This window comes from Prinia subflava, chromosome 10 (assembly GCF_021018805.1).
Source record: "Prinia subflava isolate CZ2003 ecotype Zambia chromosome 10, Cam_Psub_1.2, whole genome shotgun sequence".
Classification (NCBI taxonomy): Eukaryota; Metazoa; Chordata; class Aves; order Passeriformes; family Cisticolidae; genus Prinia; species Prinia subflava.
The window spans coordinates 24,119,986-24,136,793 of NC_086256.1; the positions used below are offsets into that span (position 1 = coordinate 24,119,986).

A 16,808-nucleotide genomic window follows, 5' to 3' on the forward strand; every position below is an offset into this window, starting at 1 on the left:
TTTAGTGCTATAAACTATTTTATTTTCAAAAATGCCATTAGTCTTCCCCCTTTTAAAGCCATGTTCTTTTGTAAGTACATAATGTGTGTTACATACGGGTAAGCCTAATATCCAACTGAGTATCTCCTACCCAACTAAAGTCCCACTGAAATGCTCCAGTTGACAATAAAAGCAAAAATGTTATCAACAACCTGTTGGGAATTGCAGTGCTGCTTCCTCTTGTGGTTGACGAAGGAGCCCCTTTGGGCAGTGTTTGTGTTTGTGCTGCAGTGCCTGGGGCTGTGCAGGTGCAGCTCAGCTCCTCAGTGTGGCTGTGACAGTCCCCTGAGAGCAGCTCAGCTCCTGAGCCTTGAGTGGGAAACAGGGACACACAGAAGGCATCAGCTCTTCCACTGCCACAGGTGCTGCTGTTCCAACCAGATCCTGCAGCCTGAGGAAGGGGGTGAAGGATTTGCACAGCACTGGGATTAAACCCAGCAACTTTGGCTGCAGTTAACTATTGGGCAGCTTCAGTCAATAGCAGCAGAGAGCAACTGTAATGAGCTCCTTCAGCTAAGATGCTTTATTGAGATCAAGTTTTGTTCCTTTCTTTGTTTTCTCTCTACATTTACCACAACTTTTACCAGAGGATGCACCCTGAGTTAAGAGGCAATCCTTGAGTATGCCCAGAGTAGGGTTTCTTGAGATGCACTGAACATGAGTACTCTGACTGAGGAGATCCTGCTGCTCTCTGGGCCACCACTGGTTACCCAATTTGCCTCTGAACAGCTTAAACTAAACTCCCAGAAAGCTTCCTTTACTCACAGCTTAACAGGAAACACCCGTGGGTAAGAGGATATGTCCCTCAGGTACAGAGCAGATGTGACACTGTACTGCCCACACTGGTAACTGGATCATATCCTACAGCAGAATTTCCTTATGTCCTCTGGCATTTATTGTCCTGCCTGCTGTTCAGCTGATGGCCTTGCACTGATTCCCCTCAGTCTTCCAGCAGTTGATCAGTTGTGATTTTCTATTTGGGACTTGCAGAAACACCATGGTCCAACGAGGATCTGCTGAAGGTGTCACTGGTGCCTGGCACAGCACTGGGGACTGGCTGCTGCAGGAAGTGACAGGGAATGAGCTGTGACCTTCCACCACCTCCTGCATTATCCTCACCTGCTTCCCACTCTTACAGCCAACCTGGCCCTGTGGATGAGTGCAAGGAGGAACAGGATGTCCCGAGCTCCAGACTCAAACCAACAGTGATGCTCTGTCAGCCCATGAGGCAGGGCTGACCCCACCTGATCAACAGCAGAGACAAGTGCTGAACAGAAGAGAATTCCCAGAGGCCTGAGTTACAAACACCCCTTCAGCTGGACCCTGACAACAGGCAAAACCCCAGATCACAACAGCTTCTGCTCTCTGGCAGAGGAAAAGAGCCCACATTGTACAGACAAGTCTGAATCTTGCTTCTTCTGCCCCTCCAGACACCTGGGAATAGTTGCCTTGGCTTGGAAAAGATGTTCAAGATCTTTGGCTTCTTAAAAGGAGCTGCAAGAGTAATCAGAATTATTTCCCACAAGGGCCTTCAGTTAAACTTTCTTTTTAACCAACTTTGCTGTAACCAGAACAATCCTTTGCCCCAGGTAACTGACTTTAGGACTGCTTTTATCCTACTAAGACTGAAGTGTGTTACCTGCAAGCAACCTCTGCCAACACTCTATCGACTTAAAAACCCAAAAATGCCACTAGGGAATGTGGAATTCTATCCTTCCATTTAGCTTCCCAATGTGCTCCCAGGTGATCTTTGGAAAAGAATTGTAAGCACATTTTTGAAGGAAACTTTATTGCTGCATCAGTGATCTAAGAACCCTTCAGTGGGGTCTTCCTTTTTAAAATTAAGAGAATAACTCTCCACCAAAGCAATCTAGAATTGAAAAGGGTGGAAGAGGCAACAGCCTCTGCCCTGACAGGGGCATAGGATGTTTTGCATCAATCAGGAGTGTATTAGTCATGTTACTTCTACTGTAAAGTTTCAGAGGTGGGTAAGGATAATAACCCCTCATATCCTGCTCTTAGATAAACCAAACACTGCAGGCAAGGCTGAACACCAAACTTGGGAGAAATGGCCACCACTGTGACAGCTCTTCAGGTGGAATACACAGAAATAGCAGAATTAAGTGTGGGGGAAAGAAAGAACAAAGGCATGCTCATTTGGCTGGAATGCTGCCATGTATTTAAGGAAACCAGAACTGCCAACACCCGGCAGCTTTGCTCGTTCACAGAAGAGATCTTAGCTCAGTTACTACTGACAACTCACCACAAAACTTCACCTGAACGTCCCCTGTGGTCCCTTGTCCCTGTCCCTTTCTGCAGCACACAACCACTGTAAGTTCTGAGCAGACAACTAGAGTGACTACACAATTCACTACGGGTTGGTTACAAACTGGAGTTCGGTGGCAGCTGTGTCACCGCTCCTCCCCGTTCTCCTGGGATCAGCTCCTGCCTGGAGGCAGGACCCTGGGAACAGACCTGAATGCAGAGTTACATGTGCAGCCTGGAGCTACAGCTGCACCAGGCAGGACTGCCTGGCTTTAACTCACAGGGCACTTTGTCCTGTGCTGTTTTCTTACCTTAACATGCCCTCTCTCTGGATCATAGCTGGCCAGGTTTTAGGAATGATGCATTTGAGGAATAGGCTGTTTCACAATCATCTCATATTCCAAAATGCTGAACACTTTTGGCCCTGCACCCCCTCCTGGATGCTGTGCTGGCAGTAAGGCTTGGACAGACTGGGAAGCAGCTTCCATGCCTCAATGTGAAAAGGAGGTGAACATAAAAATAAAAGCAGGTAACTCCACAGCCTTCCCACAGTGCCATTTTCGTGACCACAGCCATGCCAGGATCAGGGCTAAGTTCTGCTACCTAAGTCTAAACTGTCCCTTCAAAGTACAACAGGCAGCTCAAAACGGTCAAACTTCAGCTTGGGAGGAAGGAGTGGCTTACTGTAACAGGGTGTGCTGGAAGTCTGTAACATCCTGATGAACAAACCCATCTCATTAATCAGCAGCACAGTGACTGGGGTAGGACTGTGTGGACACAGTGCTGGCGACTCCAGGTTCATCATCTTCTGCTAACTCAGCCTCCTCCACCCTGATCGCTGCAGCAGCTGGAGCCTCTTCTCCCACGTGGATGTCTCCAGGGAGGTGCAGTGGTCCTTCTGCCTGTGCCCCCGTGTAGGTGGGGGTGCTGTACTCCATGAGGACAGTCTTGAACTGTGCCAGGGGCGCGTTGGTGCGCACTCCCATGGGGTCGAAGTGGGTCCGGCTCACGCGGTACCCGGCCTCTGCCAGGCAGCTCAGGAACTTGTTTAACCTGGGGAGACACAGCAAAACCAACCCCCTGCACTTAGAACAGACGTGGTGCTGACAGGGCTGACTCAGACGAGCTGTGAGTCAGTGTCAGAGCAGGCTGGAAGTGAAGCCACACTCACTTTGGCATGTTCATGCCCTTGATGCTGTGCCGGTGGATGTTGTAGTAGAACGGGGGGTGCTCGGCGCTGAGCTCGGGCCGCGGGCGCTTCGCCGTGCTGCGCAGCACCTCCTCGCTTTTCCTCTTGCCTGCACCACAACAGGGCCACAGAAACCACTCAGTGCCCACAGCACCCCCAAACCACCTGCAAAGCCTCACACAGCGCACACGGAAACAAAGCCACGCAGCAGCTTCAGCTGGCCTGCCTTTGTAAGCCGGTGTTGGCAGAGGTAAAATCTGGCCTGAATTTAATCAACAGGCATTTTCAGTAGTAACAAGTAAATTAAAGTGGCCTTCAAAGAGTATTTGGCATTCTGCTTTTACCAATAAATATTCTGGATAAAGATAAAATGAAATCAGTACTGGGTGGGAAGAAACTCCAGAGTGCAATACTGTTAAATATAAAAAAAAGCTACACCAAAATGCTCCACTTACCATGTACCAAGTAGGATTCTGCAGAAGCATTTTGTGTTTTAATAAATACGCCACACTCTTCTAGAATACAATTAGAAGGCAAAATTAATTCTACTGTAAAGTAGCAAAATGCCTTAATTACACAGAAGGGAATAATTCAATTATTCAACAATGCATTCAACTCTATGGAGTACCTTACTACAGATCAGCATCTCTAAAAATCACACAAAGCCAATCCTCTCTGTGAACAGGCTGCCCCTTTTCTTACCTTGTTTGTTCTCGTCACCAGAACCATGGGTAGAAAAATGTTTGAGAGTTGTGCACTCTGCTTCACAAACTAATGTCTTCAGAAGTGACTGAGCTTCATCCAAGCCATACTGCACAGCCTCCAGGAGCATCCTCCTGAGGAATCCAGTGTTAAAGAGAGCCCCTGACCTACGAAACACAAGAGAAGTCAAAAGGTAAGGCTTCTTAATGGAAGCTTCTCCAAAATTCTCTTGCCTGATTGATTAGCAATTACGTTGCACTGAATTGATTTTTTTTCAAAGACAGCAATGCTGGTCTTGTTTAAAAACCAAAAAAATCAAGATCTCAAGAACAGTAATTTTATTTCTGCCCTAAGATGTTGAGAAAATCATTCAACCCCACAAGAAAGGTACTGTTGAGTGCAAACCATTTTTAATACTGATTTGAAATGGCTAAAAGACTTGAAATATTTATTCTTGTTTCTACAAATATTAATTAATAAGCAATATAGTGTTTATTACCATCAGCACATGTAATGATTTATTTAATAAATTTTCCACAAGTATAGAGTAACAAGAGTTACTTGATATTTGGCAAATAGAGGAACCCAGAGGCAGGTTCTCCTGTGTAGGACATACTCCATAAGTGCACTGAATGTGAAATTTAAAACGTGTTACTGTTTATTAACTGGTTTGAACAAAAGGAAAAACTGAATAACCCATTAAATGCAAATCCACACTTGGTTTCCTGAGCTTCTCCTGAGTGCTGTACCTCCTTTTGTAGTGCTAAAATAAAAATTGTTATGGTATGAAAAGCTGAGCTCCTGGACCCGGAGTGACTCTCCAAATGTGTCCTGTGATGTGAACTTACCAGAGAGGACCAAGAAGCACTGCTGTCTTCCCAGGCATGCTGCCATAGCAGTCACAGGGCAGCTGCTGGTAAGGGTTTTCTGCAGCAGAAAAACAGCATTTAAATTGTTCAGAAATACACAACCATGCCTGTGTTACTGCAGAGACACAGATGCAGTGGGAGCTCACTTCAGTGAGGTATTTGGAAGGGCACAGCAGAAGTGTGACACTATTTTCACTTCTGCCAAGCAGCTCATGGTGAGATTTAGTGATTGATGACTTGCTCTTTAATCAGTGTTAAAACACTGAAGAAAAAAAAAGCAACATAACTTCCCTATGTTTCTTTCAAGTAACAAGGAAAATATTTGCTTTCCTACCATTACATAAGCAGCTGTCCAGGTTACCAGTAAGTGCCAACTAAAAAATCTGAAATATCAGCCAGTTACATCTGCAAAGCACATTCCACCTATGAGTCTTGTAAGCCCTGTGCAACTAAGGCATTAAGCAAACAATTAATTTTTAAATTAAGATCTCTACCTTAAAACTGTACTCAGCTGCTCATGCCCATCCTTAAAACTTTTACCTGATGTTTTAATACCAGGCTCATTGCATACTCATGCATCTCACTTTGAACAGGGCAAAGACACCATGAGTTGACAGCAAGCTATCCAAGAGCCTCGAACTGGGAAACAAGGTTTCAGGGTTTATATTCATTCAAACCAGCATCTCCAGGAGTGCAGTTTTTGTCTCCTACCTCTGCTAACCTGTGTGTGGAGACAGCCCATTAACAACAGCAGGGGAAAGCCAGTCTGCACAGTCCACTGCATTTTAAGGAACTGAAATGCAGCAGAAAAGCCATCTGACACCAAAAGCTATCCAGCTGCTGCTGTCTGGAGGAACCCAACAGTATCAAAGGCTAACCCACTCCTAGGGCTTTTCCTGAAGTGGCAGATCCATGGACATACCAGGCATCCTGGCAGCTCCCGCAGCTAGAGCAGGCTGGGAGGATGTCCTGTGTAGAAACAAATCTCAGAATGGTTTGGGTTGGAAGGGACTTTAAAACTCATCCAGTGCCACCCCCTGCCACAGGCAGAGACACCTCCCACTACCCCAGGCTGCTCCAAGCCCTGTCCAGCCTGGCCCTGGACACCTCCAGGGATGGGGCAGCCACAACCTGAGCAATTTGTGCCACAAATCCAGTTCATTTACAGGGAAATCCAAGCACACAACCCAGCTAGCCCATGGCCATGAAGCACAGTGCCCCCTCCACCTCACTGTTACATACCAGGGAATTGTTACTAATGAAATCTAAACATAAACAAGGCAGACAACAGAGAGAGAAAGTGCAGAAGAAAAGCCATTTACCTTCCACCATACTGCCCTCTTTCTGGAAAACCCTCTCTTCACACCACTGGCAGTGGATGAGGTATCGAACCTTCTTTGCCGAATTGTCCGCAGGGGTTGCGCCCCGCAGAACTCTGACCACCACCAGAACAAAGTGTTCCAGAGCTACTGCCAGCAGCACCTCAATGCCTTTGTTACAGCGAGCTGCAGCTCTGGGGAGACACACACCAAAGCAATGGCACTGAATTCAGCAGGCAAACACTGCCACGGACACCTGAACCTGCTCATCCACTTCCTATAGAGAGGTACTGAACATTTCAGACATCAGGAGCTTCAGTATTTCTGAAGTGTCTCATTTTGTAGCCAAGCAAATCTAAATTTTACTTCTTTTTATCACAGCTAGAAACACTGGTCTGCCACCTGCATCATCACATGTGCAGGGAGAGGACAAGGGAAATCTAAACATGTTCAGGTCAGCATTTCTGCTCTGGCATTCTCAAACCTCTGGTGATTTCATTTCCCCCTCATCTTTCCCATCCTCTTGCCTGTACCTTTTTTTTCCAGTTAGGTTTTAGGTCTTCATTTATTCAACAGACTGAGTTTACTGACAGTATCTATATGCAGATAACTGGTTTCACAAGTCAGTAATCACACCCATCTTCTGAACCTCAAGTTATGTGGATCTGCAGTGAACATCAGGTTCCACTGAAGCAAGTCTAACTGAAATGCTTAGCTAGAAGCCATTCAAGCAGTTTATTTTGTATTTAAGAAGTCCTATAGACCTCTAAAATGGCAAAATTGATAGAGAAATAGAAGAGCTTGCAAGTCTGGATATTTTTCACATTACCATCCCATCCCCCGTATCCTACTGATGCATTTTCACCTTGCCCAGTCCCCAACTATTTCTAATAATTACCAAATATTTTTTTACCCTATCTGGAAATGGTTTAGCAGTACCTTGTGACAGCAGCAATTACAGTCCTGGCTGCCAGCTCCTTGTAGTACTCTGTTCTGACAATGTTGCAGCCATAGTGACGCAGGGCCACGTGCTGAGCCTTGGCATAGAGGGAGCTGAGGTCCGTGGATGTCAGTGACACAATCCCAAGGTTTCTCACATTTCTAAAGGCAGAGTCCAGGTAATTCACAGAAGTTCCAAAGGGGTCCAAATGTCTGGAAAGAAAGGATGCACCACTGAGTGTCTAAGAATGCTCCAGAGTCTGGCTTTACACTGAGGAAAACACTATTTTATAACCTTCACCTATGATCACATTTACAGCAGAAAGAAGGAACAGGACTAACACTTCCAGCACTGCTTAGATCTGGATGTTAGTCGTTAATAACACAAAAAAATCCCATCACTTATTTGGATATCTGTATAAGGTTTGAATGTATGCATCTACATATCCAAGAATCAGCCTGCTTTAATTCAAAGTTAATATGCTGCAAAATGGACAAATGCAAGAGATGCAACAAAAAGCATTTTAAACTGAAGTTAGTTTAAAAAAAGACCCAAACTGTTTTGGTATTTCCTTCCAGCAAACAGACAATGAAGTTATTAAAAAAAAGCCAGCCTGGGTTAAATTTTTCATGTATATTTATAATCCATTCTGAATGTCAGAAAGACTAGTATTTTTCAGGCACTTTCCAAAACATTTAACATTAAAGTTCTGTCCCCACATCATTTCTGGGACAACAAAATTACATTTCAAGTGACTGTTGGTTGATTGTTTTATCATTCCAATTTCTCCAAATAATCATATACTGGGAAGTGGGGTAGTTGTTTGGTGTCATTACCAAACCAGAAAATTGACAGAAACATTCAACACTTACATAAAATCAAATGATCTCAAATGCATGACAACATTGGCATCCATTTTTGTCACCTCAATGGTGTCACTATTTTCTTCTCCATTTCCCACAGTTTCGTTATTGTCTTCTTCCCTAATGTTCAGTTTCACCTTCATTTTGTTTAAATGACAATTTTCCTTAATCATTGTCACAGAATTTTCATTACAATCATTAATTGTAACTTTCACAGAACTTCTGAGGTGCTTTGCCCACTGCAATCCCATGATACCTGAGGAAAACCAGAATTTAAGGACATTAAGACAACTGATTTTAAGAAGACCACTGAACTTTAATATTATTTACAGCCTTTTAAAAAGCCTCAATACAGCTTTGGACAGCTGTTTTTTTTGTACTGAAGCTCATGACTCCCTGTCTAAGGAAGAAAATTATTGTGTACCCCACATTATTTTTGAGTATGTGATGTCAGTTATGAATTTCTGCTGCTTCCTCCTATTGGATATTAACCAAAATATTAAAGAAATGGACTTTACCAGTGGCACCAAAAGCATCCAAACATTCGATGGGTTTGCGCTCCCCAGCAAGCACGGCCAGTGCACAGAATATCAACTGCCTGGAAGAGAAGAAATGGCCACACTCTGTAAGCTGAGAGAACATTTACACTCCTTTTCCTTATTTATTTCCCTTTAAGCTAAAGGTTGAATTCTTACAGCAGAGTATTCTTAAGGTAAGATCTCCTAATTACAGGAATATATTGAATTACTTCAGAAATTACACTACTTCATATAATGTTCTTGGGTTTAAATATTATTTGTCAAGAAGAGTTTTCTGATGAGCAACTCCTTTCTCCTGCCCCTGAAAAGAAATTTCACAGGGTTGCTTTTCAAAACACATATTTTTCACTACAAACTCTTCACTCCTCCTCTGATGCACCCTCCCACTCCCTGCTCTCTCACCTGTTGAGTTTCATTTTAGGATTAAAGTAGGAATCTGTTTTCTGGGGCGTGGAGTGGTTGGGAAGAACCTGCACATCTGTGGCTGACTCTTTCACCACTTTGCAAGACGACTTGGGAGCACCAACTGAAACAATTGAGGCAGAAGGAAAGAATCAGTGAGAACTGAAATGAGTATTAACACAGCTGGTAAACTGCATTGAAAAACTGCTCCCATAAAACAAGAAGTCTGGGTTATGCTGCAATCCAACCACAACATGGACCAGTTTACAAGGATGAGGGGAGAAGGAGGCAACAGGTTATCTTCTAATCTCAAAAGTGACAAGGAAGGATCATGCTATACCACAGTTTTCTTCTCATAAAACATCAGATTTGTTTCTCAGTTGGGCTCTTATGTATCCACTCCAGTTTAAGAAAGCCAGCCCCTGAGCCTGAGGCTTAGCACTTTCGTTTTGCATGTTTAAACATGATACACTGCTAATTAATTAAAACCCTGTTAACACAGCCCTGAATGTGTCTGAATGAACTGCATGAACAGCCCCATGCAATGTGCATCATAAGCACAAGCACATGGACAACTCCAGCACCAGAGCTCTGTGTAAACAGTCTGGGGCAAAACAAGCTGTAAACACAGGCTGCCATTCCTCTGAGCAATTCATCCCCGGTCTAAAATGTACCTAGGAACAACCAGGAAAAATCTGTATCAACAAATTCCTTCCCGTGCTCACCCTGCCTCTCTCAGGGCTTTCAAACACACACATGGTGTTACCTGCTCCACCTTCAGGGGCTCCAAGAGCTGCCAAGTACCTACAGATCACAAAACCTCTGGATTTCTCCTCCCCTCATGAGGAAAAATTGCCTCATGCATTTTGTTAAAAAATGCTAAATGAGCCATTCTTTACTCACAGCTCTAAAGGGAAGCACACTGAGATCAGTGTATTTCACAGCACAAAATCTATAAAAATATGAACAGCATATGGTACTACTATCACTTTTCAGACATGCTAACTGATGCCCAGGCATCAAACTACTGGCAGGTCGATTATTTAAAAAGTTTTTAACCTAGTTTTATGCAAGTATAGAAATCAAAGTCTCATTCTGGACAAAGTCAGGTAGGATTGTAATTTACCAAAGAACTAGTGACACCTCTATCACGACTCTCTGGGAGTGAACAAACATCACCTTGTTTTGGAAACCCAGGCTGGTGCAGTCTGGATAAAAAGCAGAGGAGTTTTACACTGCAGAAAGATTTACTCCAGACTTTTTTTTCTGTGGATGCCGTGTCCCTCACTGTTTTGGAGACACACAAGCTGGTACGCAAAACATCAGGGGTGGGGGGAGTACTAGTTATCAATAAGAACACAAGAACTGGTCAAAGCAAGACTAAATCACAACTCTGCTACACCTCTGACAAACAAAAGTTCTGAAATATTAAGGGCAGATTTTTCAATAGAAAGGCTAACTGTGTTTCTGAATTTTCCTGTGTTTCCCACCCCTTATCCCAGTTACTGCAGGTGGTATGTGACAGAAGAAGACTCAGAGCTCACCTGTGATAAACCTCGACTCGCTCTCTCCTTTATTCACGTGACGATTGATGTGACCGATCATGTCAGTTCTTCGTATTATAGTGGCTGAGCAGATGATACAGTGGTAATGAGCTCCCATCTTTGACAATGTCTGGAAAACAGAGCCTTTTACATAGTTTCAGAATACATAAAACATGGTTGAAGTAGAACTGAACACAGGCATCTGTCTGTTACCTGTACCGCACTCAAAGTTCCTGGAACCTACAGCCAGAGCTGGTCCAGGCAGCTGCCCCCACAATGAGAGAGGGACAACCACATGCAGCCACCCAAGGGTTCCATCACACACCCCGGACCAACAAGCTTTTGGCATCCCACACAGAGGAGCAAGATGGGTTTGGCAGCTAAGCAGATCTCAGAAGTTCCCCTCAGTCACCCAATTCCCCCACTTTGTAAAGTAACAGGAATTTCTGTGATTCAGCATTTTTACCTGGTCTCCAACAAGGTTGGATTTTACTGGCCGACAGGATAAGTGACAGATGCACATTCTGTACCCTGGAAAACAAATGCCATCCCAGAACAGTACATGAACAGCGTGTCTGTGGCCTGCACCACATGCTCTCGCTTCAGATTTCACAAGACAGCAATTAGAGAACATCACCAATTACCTGCTACATTGACTCTCTGCACAAGGAAATTTATCAGCTAATTATACATTTAAAACTTTAACATGCAAAGAACTTAAAATTTATTTTAGTAAGTCACTGACTTACTTAAGTCATCTTACAAAGCTACACCAAGTCTCCAGTTCAAAAGTACCCGTGAGTCTTTCACAAAAATAGTTACCTGGCTAAAAGACTTGTGTGAAGACTCCTATAAACGTATGTTCCACAGTTAAAGAAAACCAAAATGAGATACCTAATACTCCAGTTGGAACATTTATAGTTGAATTTTATCTTGCCCATCCTCTAAATAGTTACTTTACTTCCCACAAACTCATACACCTGGATCTTTAAAAAACACACACTGCTCACTTTGTTTTCCTTCCCTAACTTTTCACAGGGATTTTAATGCATCTTACAAGCAGATCACAGAGTTTATTAAAAAACAATTATTAAAGCTACTAAATACTGATACTACATGAAGACTTCAAGTGTTTATCAGAACCCATGGAATCTTTATGATCCACCAAAATTGATCACAGATGTGTCTGATTCTTATTAATATGTAACTAAAACTTTTATTCAAGTTGTTTTATTACTTATTCAAGTAGTATTATTCAAGTAGTATGACACAGATATTTTAAAATTTATGGTAATTTTCATGACATGCCAAGTAATTACTGGTGTTTTTCTAAAGAGAAAATGCACAATTGTAACCATTTTGGCTAGAAAAGAATAGTTATTTCACATTTACATTTTATATCTCACCTCAAAATTCATTCTGTCAAAATATGCTTCTAACTCAGAGTTGGTAAAAAAATGCTTGAGTCAAGAGGAATTTTGGAAGACGAAACACAGAACATACCATGATTTCTTCTAATATTTACTATTCAAGCCCAGTTACCATTACCTTGAAATTCAACAGAAACCTTCCAGTGCAAATTCTGCAAGTGACGATGGAGTTTGTAGCCAAAGCAAGCTCTGAATTTCTCCTCAGGACACAATGGACAAGGCTTCCTTTCATCTGAATATACAATTAAAAACTATGAGAAACATGAAATGCAGTTAGCACTTGTGTTAGCTGAGATGCAGGCCAAGAGGAAAAGGCTGAAGGTAAAATCAATATGAGTTAGAGATGAAATCCTCAGGGAACATTCTATCTCATGCACAAATTTCAAATTTGTGGGTTGCCTCTTTCTGCTCCACAGAATATAGACCAAAATCACTATAAGTTTAAAAATCATTAACTTCTACAACCTTTGGGTTTTGGTTTCTAGTATTTTTTCACTCCAGCAACATGAGGCTAATGAAGTTTCTGCAAAGCACTGAGGAACAACAGAACTTTACAGATGACATGCAAAGAACTGAAATGTTTAAAAAACACATCAAACCAAACCCCCCAACAAATCAGGAGGTTAGAACAAGACTTTTGTTCCAACTCCTGGATCTTTTGGACTAAACAAGCAGCTGATATCTATTTAGGCTGTAAAAAAAAGGGAATGTACCCTATATAAAATTTTTTTGACAAATATAAAATAATTCTTGGAAATCCTGCATGTGAGACACAAAAAGCAAAGGCAAGGCTGTGAAACCAAGGTGTTGAAGCCCTTGAAGTACTGACCTAAATAAAAACTAGCTGAATATCAAACAACCTCTCAGGCAGAATTTAGCAGAAGAACAAGAGAATAAATATAAAGCCTTATTTTACAAAACCCCTTGTGTTTAAATATCATAAATATATGTAGTGTGTTTAAAGATAAAATCTAAAAGAAAATGTAAATACCCGTAACACGAAGATCTGTGTTTTGGGACACTGCTGTGGAAAACTCACCTTCTCTCAGGTCAGCCAGTTTCTCTAGATCAGCAAGGTGTCTCTGAATTGAAATATGTTTGTCTAAAAAAAACCCAGAAATAAACATTCTTAGTTTAAAAATTGCTTTTAGTTTACTGCTACTTTTCTATGCAACATTTTAAATCTAGCACTGTTAGAGACTGTAGTAGCAATTGGAATGCTTGATTTTGTCCTTTCACTTCCATGACAGCAGGAATGATTGCAAAAATTATCCCCAGAATAGCTGTTTAATAAGATTGATATATTTTCATATACTCCTACTTCCTTTTAATACTGACACACCAACTTTCTCAGAGAGAAAGACCCTATTTGAAAAAAAAAAAAAACAGCTGAAAAGATCAAATCACATTCCCTTTACATCTGGTTTTACTGCTCAGCATTATTAATAAATGCAAATTGTGCAAAAAAAGCAGTACAAAAGCATCATATGAACTGACTGGTAAAACTAAGTAACAACTAAAAGTGGACCAAATTTAAGAACAATTATTCACTGTGGAGCCAGGATACATTTAATTATACCTTTTTTTCTTTCCCTTAGTAAACAGTTTAACCTTTAAATTTACTGCCTGACTCTTCAACTTATCAGTCAGAATTTACCAATACCAAGAAAATGAGGTTGAAATCTACTTTATTGATTCCAGCACACAGAACACCCCAGCCCACTGTAACACAGACTCTGTAGCAACTTTAAGCTTTACCATGTTTTTACAGGATAAATCTTCAGGTCTTCTTATGCCAGATAAAGCAACTGGTCAGGATACAGAGGTGTGTTTTAAAAGGGGATTTCACACATTCCCTTTACCTTTCCTCCCTAGTATTTCTACCTTTCCTCCAGCATATGACACAAATATTAAGAGTTTATTAGCAAACCTCTTGGGTAATCAGATGATATATCCAAAATGTTGCTATGAGATTCCCTTGGGCATTCTTCCTCTGCTCCTTTTTCTTCAGTTTCCAATTCTGACTCGGGAATTTTCACGTCAATGTTGTTGCTTTTCTCTTTTTCAGAGTCCGCCAAACCATCTTAAAACCAAACAAAAACCCAGTAAAACTGCTGTTGATGTAACTGGACTACACAAACACGTTCATTTGTTTCCAATAATCTGGTGCTGACTTCAAGCATGAAAAAAATTACGCAGGAGAATAGTATGAGATGAATTTTCACTCCCAATTATCCCTGGAAACCACTGTGGAATAATGTCACCCTGCAACGATTATTTACACATCGGTATCAGGTGTTTAAGGTGAACAAAATAACATTCTCACGTTATTTTCTGGCAGGATGCAGTGAAGCAAGGCAAAGCAGGCAAGGAGGAGATCCAAATTCTCCTGACAATTTATTACCGGGTAAAGAAGTCTGAGAACAGTTTAGTTCATGATTCAGACAACATGAAAAAATGGACCAAGGCAGGAATTTGCTTTCAACAGAGGCAGTGACAAGTGCTGGTGCCATCAGCATTTGCAAATGAATCAGTTCTGGGGCAGCAGGAGAGGAACCTAGTGAAGAATTTCAAGCACTTAAAGAGGCTGAGAGATGGGGCGATAAAATGATGAGAATAGTCAAACCCGGCGGAATTAACTGAAGGAAAAGGTAGAAATCCCCAGAAGGAGCGGTCCAACCCCTCTCCAAGGGAATAAAGAAGCACCAGGAAAGGATTCAGAAAGCCATACTGCCCTGCTACCTGCAAGAGTCCAGGGGACAGGTGGGACTAGTGAAGTTTCAACCATGGGGAACAAGAAATAAAGCTCTGCCATAGCTTTGCAACTACTGAGAAGCAGCAGAGCAGGCCAAGGCTTTTCACCCTGGATGGGACAGACAGGAGGTGCAGAGAGAGCACAAAGGCAACCACGAGCTGTCTATCCCAACACTGAAACTGGAGAAAATACGGATCTATAAACTGGTTTCGCTGGAAGCTATTTCCAGAGGATGCAGGAATGTACGGCTGCTCTCAGGATCTGGCAGGGAGCAAGCTGGGATAGTGGAAGGTGTCCCTGCCCATGGCAGGGGCTGGAACAGAATGAGCTTTAAGGTCCCTTCCAACCCAAACAATTCCATGATTCTCTGATGTGGCTGGTCTTCGTTATCCACCTATTCCTGACCACAATTTAAGATAGGCTGGAAGAATCTTACAGCAGTTCTTCAGATTCCCCTCGGCTACTTTTGTTTGTTTTCTTTTAAACATTGCTGTTGGGTAGAAATATCTCTTACTATGTAAACTAACAGAAAGAGAAAATGGAAGGAATACCTCAAGACAGGGGCTCAAGAAACTGAAAAAACAAAAGCACAGAGTGAAATTATTCTACCTACCTTAAAATCTATCAGGAGTTGCATTGCTACGCAGAGATTGCTGCTGTGTTCTTCACAGACCTGTTTTAAGCTGACAACTCACCTAAGAACAATTTGCAAGGAGCCTACTGCTCCATTAAGAAGTGGAAGGATTCCTGGTGATAGTTTCTACATGCTTTATTAATGTAAAGGTACAAAGAAAACGAGTAAGTAAAAGCATGTTTGGTAAGAAATCCCTACCAGCTATTGATTAGTTGCGGGAAAAGTGGAAGCAGTTATAAAAGTGAATAGTGAGAGCACAGCAGCGACAAAAACTCAGCAGAGTTCGACAGTCTGCATCTTTAGAGCAGGTGGAGAGGTTAAAAATGGTTGAAAAGGATAATATGCATATATGTAAAAAAATCTCGTTAATATGTAAATGTACAAGGAGAGAGGTAAACTTTCACACTGAATGACGACGAAAAACAGGCTACTACCGAACCAAGACCTTAGGATTTTTTAAATGTCCACCAGGAATCACTGATTACGTTCAAAGAGAATAACGCTTCAGAGAGCATACAGTATACTGACACAAGAAAAAGAATTAATTAGAAGAGTCAGTTCATTCGAACCGTAAGACTGCAGCCGCAGAGGGCTGGCTGCAAGGGCTTACTTGGGGAGCTGGAAGCCCAGCAAAAACATTTTACAGAACCCCAGAGCGCGTCAGGTTGGACAGACCACGGCGGTCCAAGTTCCCTGCTCCAGCAAGCTCGTCCTTGAGCACATGGCGCAAACACGTCTTGGTTTAAAAACCGCGGGGAAAGATGAGCGGCAGAGCCCGCGCGGCCCACGCCGCACCTTGGGCTCCCCACGGGACACCACGGAATAATAAATGATCGCCAAAGACAAAGTATCGTCAGGTTCGGGGAAGAAAGAAGCGACAAGAGCGCGGGTTCAAGCGCAGCGAGGCCCAGCGGGAACACGCTGGCCCCGCACCGCTGGGAAAGCGGGAGAAGCGGGAGCCTGCGCCTCCAGGGCTCCCCGGCGCGGGCGGACGGACGGGAAGCGGCCCCGGGGTGTAAATTCGAACCCAGGCCGGGTGTAAATTCAAACCCGCGCAGGGTGTAAATTCAAACCCGCCCGGGCTCCGCATGGCATCCGCCCGCCCTCAGCCCCGGCATGGAGGGCCCGGCTCCCCGCGCCCGCCCGATCCCCGCCCGCTCTCACTTAACGCCGCCGGCTCCCCGCCGCCTTCATGGTCATGGTCGTGGTGGTGGTTTTCCTCCTGCTGCTGCTCCTGCCGCAGCCCCAGCGCGGCCTCCGCCGCCTCCAGCGCTGCCATGTTCCCGGCGCGGAGCCCGCACGCTGAGGGCGGCCCGCC

The 16,808-nt window shown here is 43.3% G+C and overlaps 1 protein-coding gene across 1 annotated transcript; it reads right to left on the reverse strand.

Annotated features, from left to right (window-relative positions):
• TRMT1L (tRNA methyltransferase 1 like) lies at positions 1-16,788 on the reverse strand. The gene is made up of 16 exons (XM_063407761.1): positions 16,655-16,788; positions 14,032-14,184; positions 13,141-13,203; positions 12,220-12,333; positions 11,138-11,202; positions 10,672-10,801; positions 9,128-9,251; positions 8,705-8,784; positions 8,196-8,442; positions 7,323-7,535; positions 6,387-6,577; positions 5,044-5,122; positions 4,196-4,362; positions 3,949-4,008; positions 3,476-3,602; positions 1-3,357 (listed from the first exon to the last, which is right to left on the reverse strand). The coding sequence occupies exons 1-16, from the start codon at positions 16,767-16,769 to the stop codon at positions 3,042-3,044; spliced, it is 2,244 nt and encodes a 747-aa protein (XP_063263831.1). The 5' UTR covers positions 16,770-16,788; the 3' UTR covers positions 1-3,041.
• Positions 16,789-16,808: the final 20 nt, after the last annotated feature.

What these genes read in the sequence shown, in the direction of transcription:
- TRMT1L (XM_063407761.1), bottom strand. Translation starts at nt 16,769, where the DNA reads ATGGCAGCGCTGGAGGCGGCGGAGGCCGCGCTGGGGCTGCGGCAGGAG. An exon ending in ACTGGCTGACCTGAGAGAAG is followed by an intron (nt 12,334 to 13,140) that starts GTGAGTTTTCCA and finishes TTGTATATTCAG; the next exon opens with ATGAAAGGAAGCCTTGTCCA. An exon ending in GTGCTTCTTGGTCCTCTCTG is followed by an intron (nt 4,363 to 5,043) that starts GTAAGTTCACAT and finishes TGTGTTTCGTAG; the next exon opens with GTCAGGGGCTCTCTTTAACA.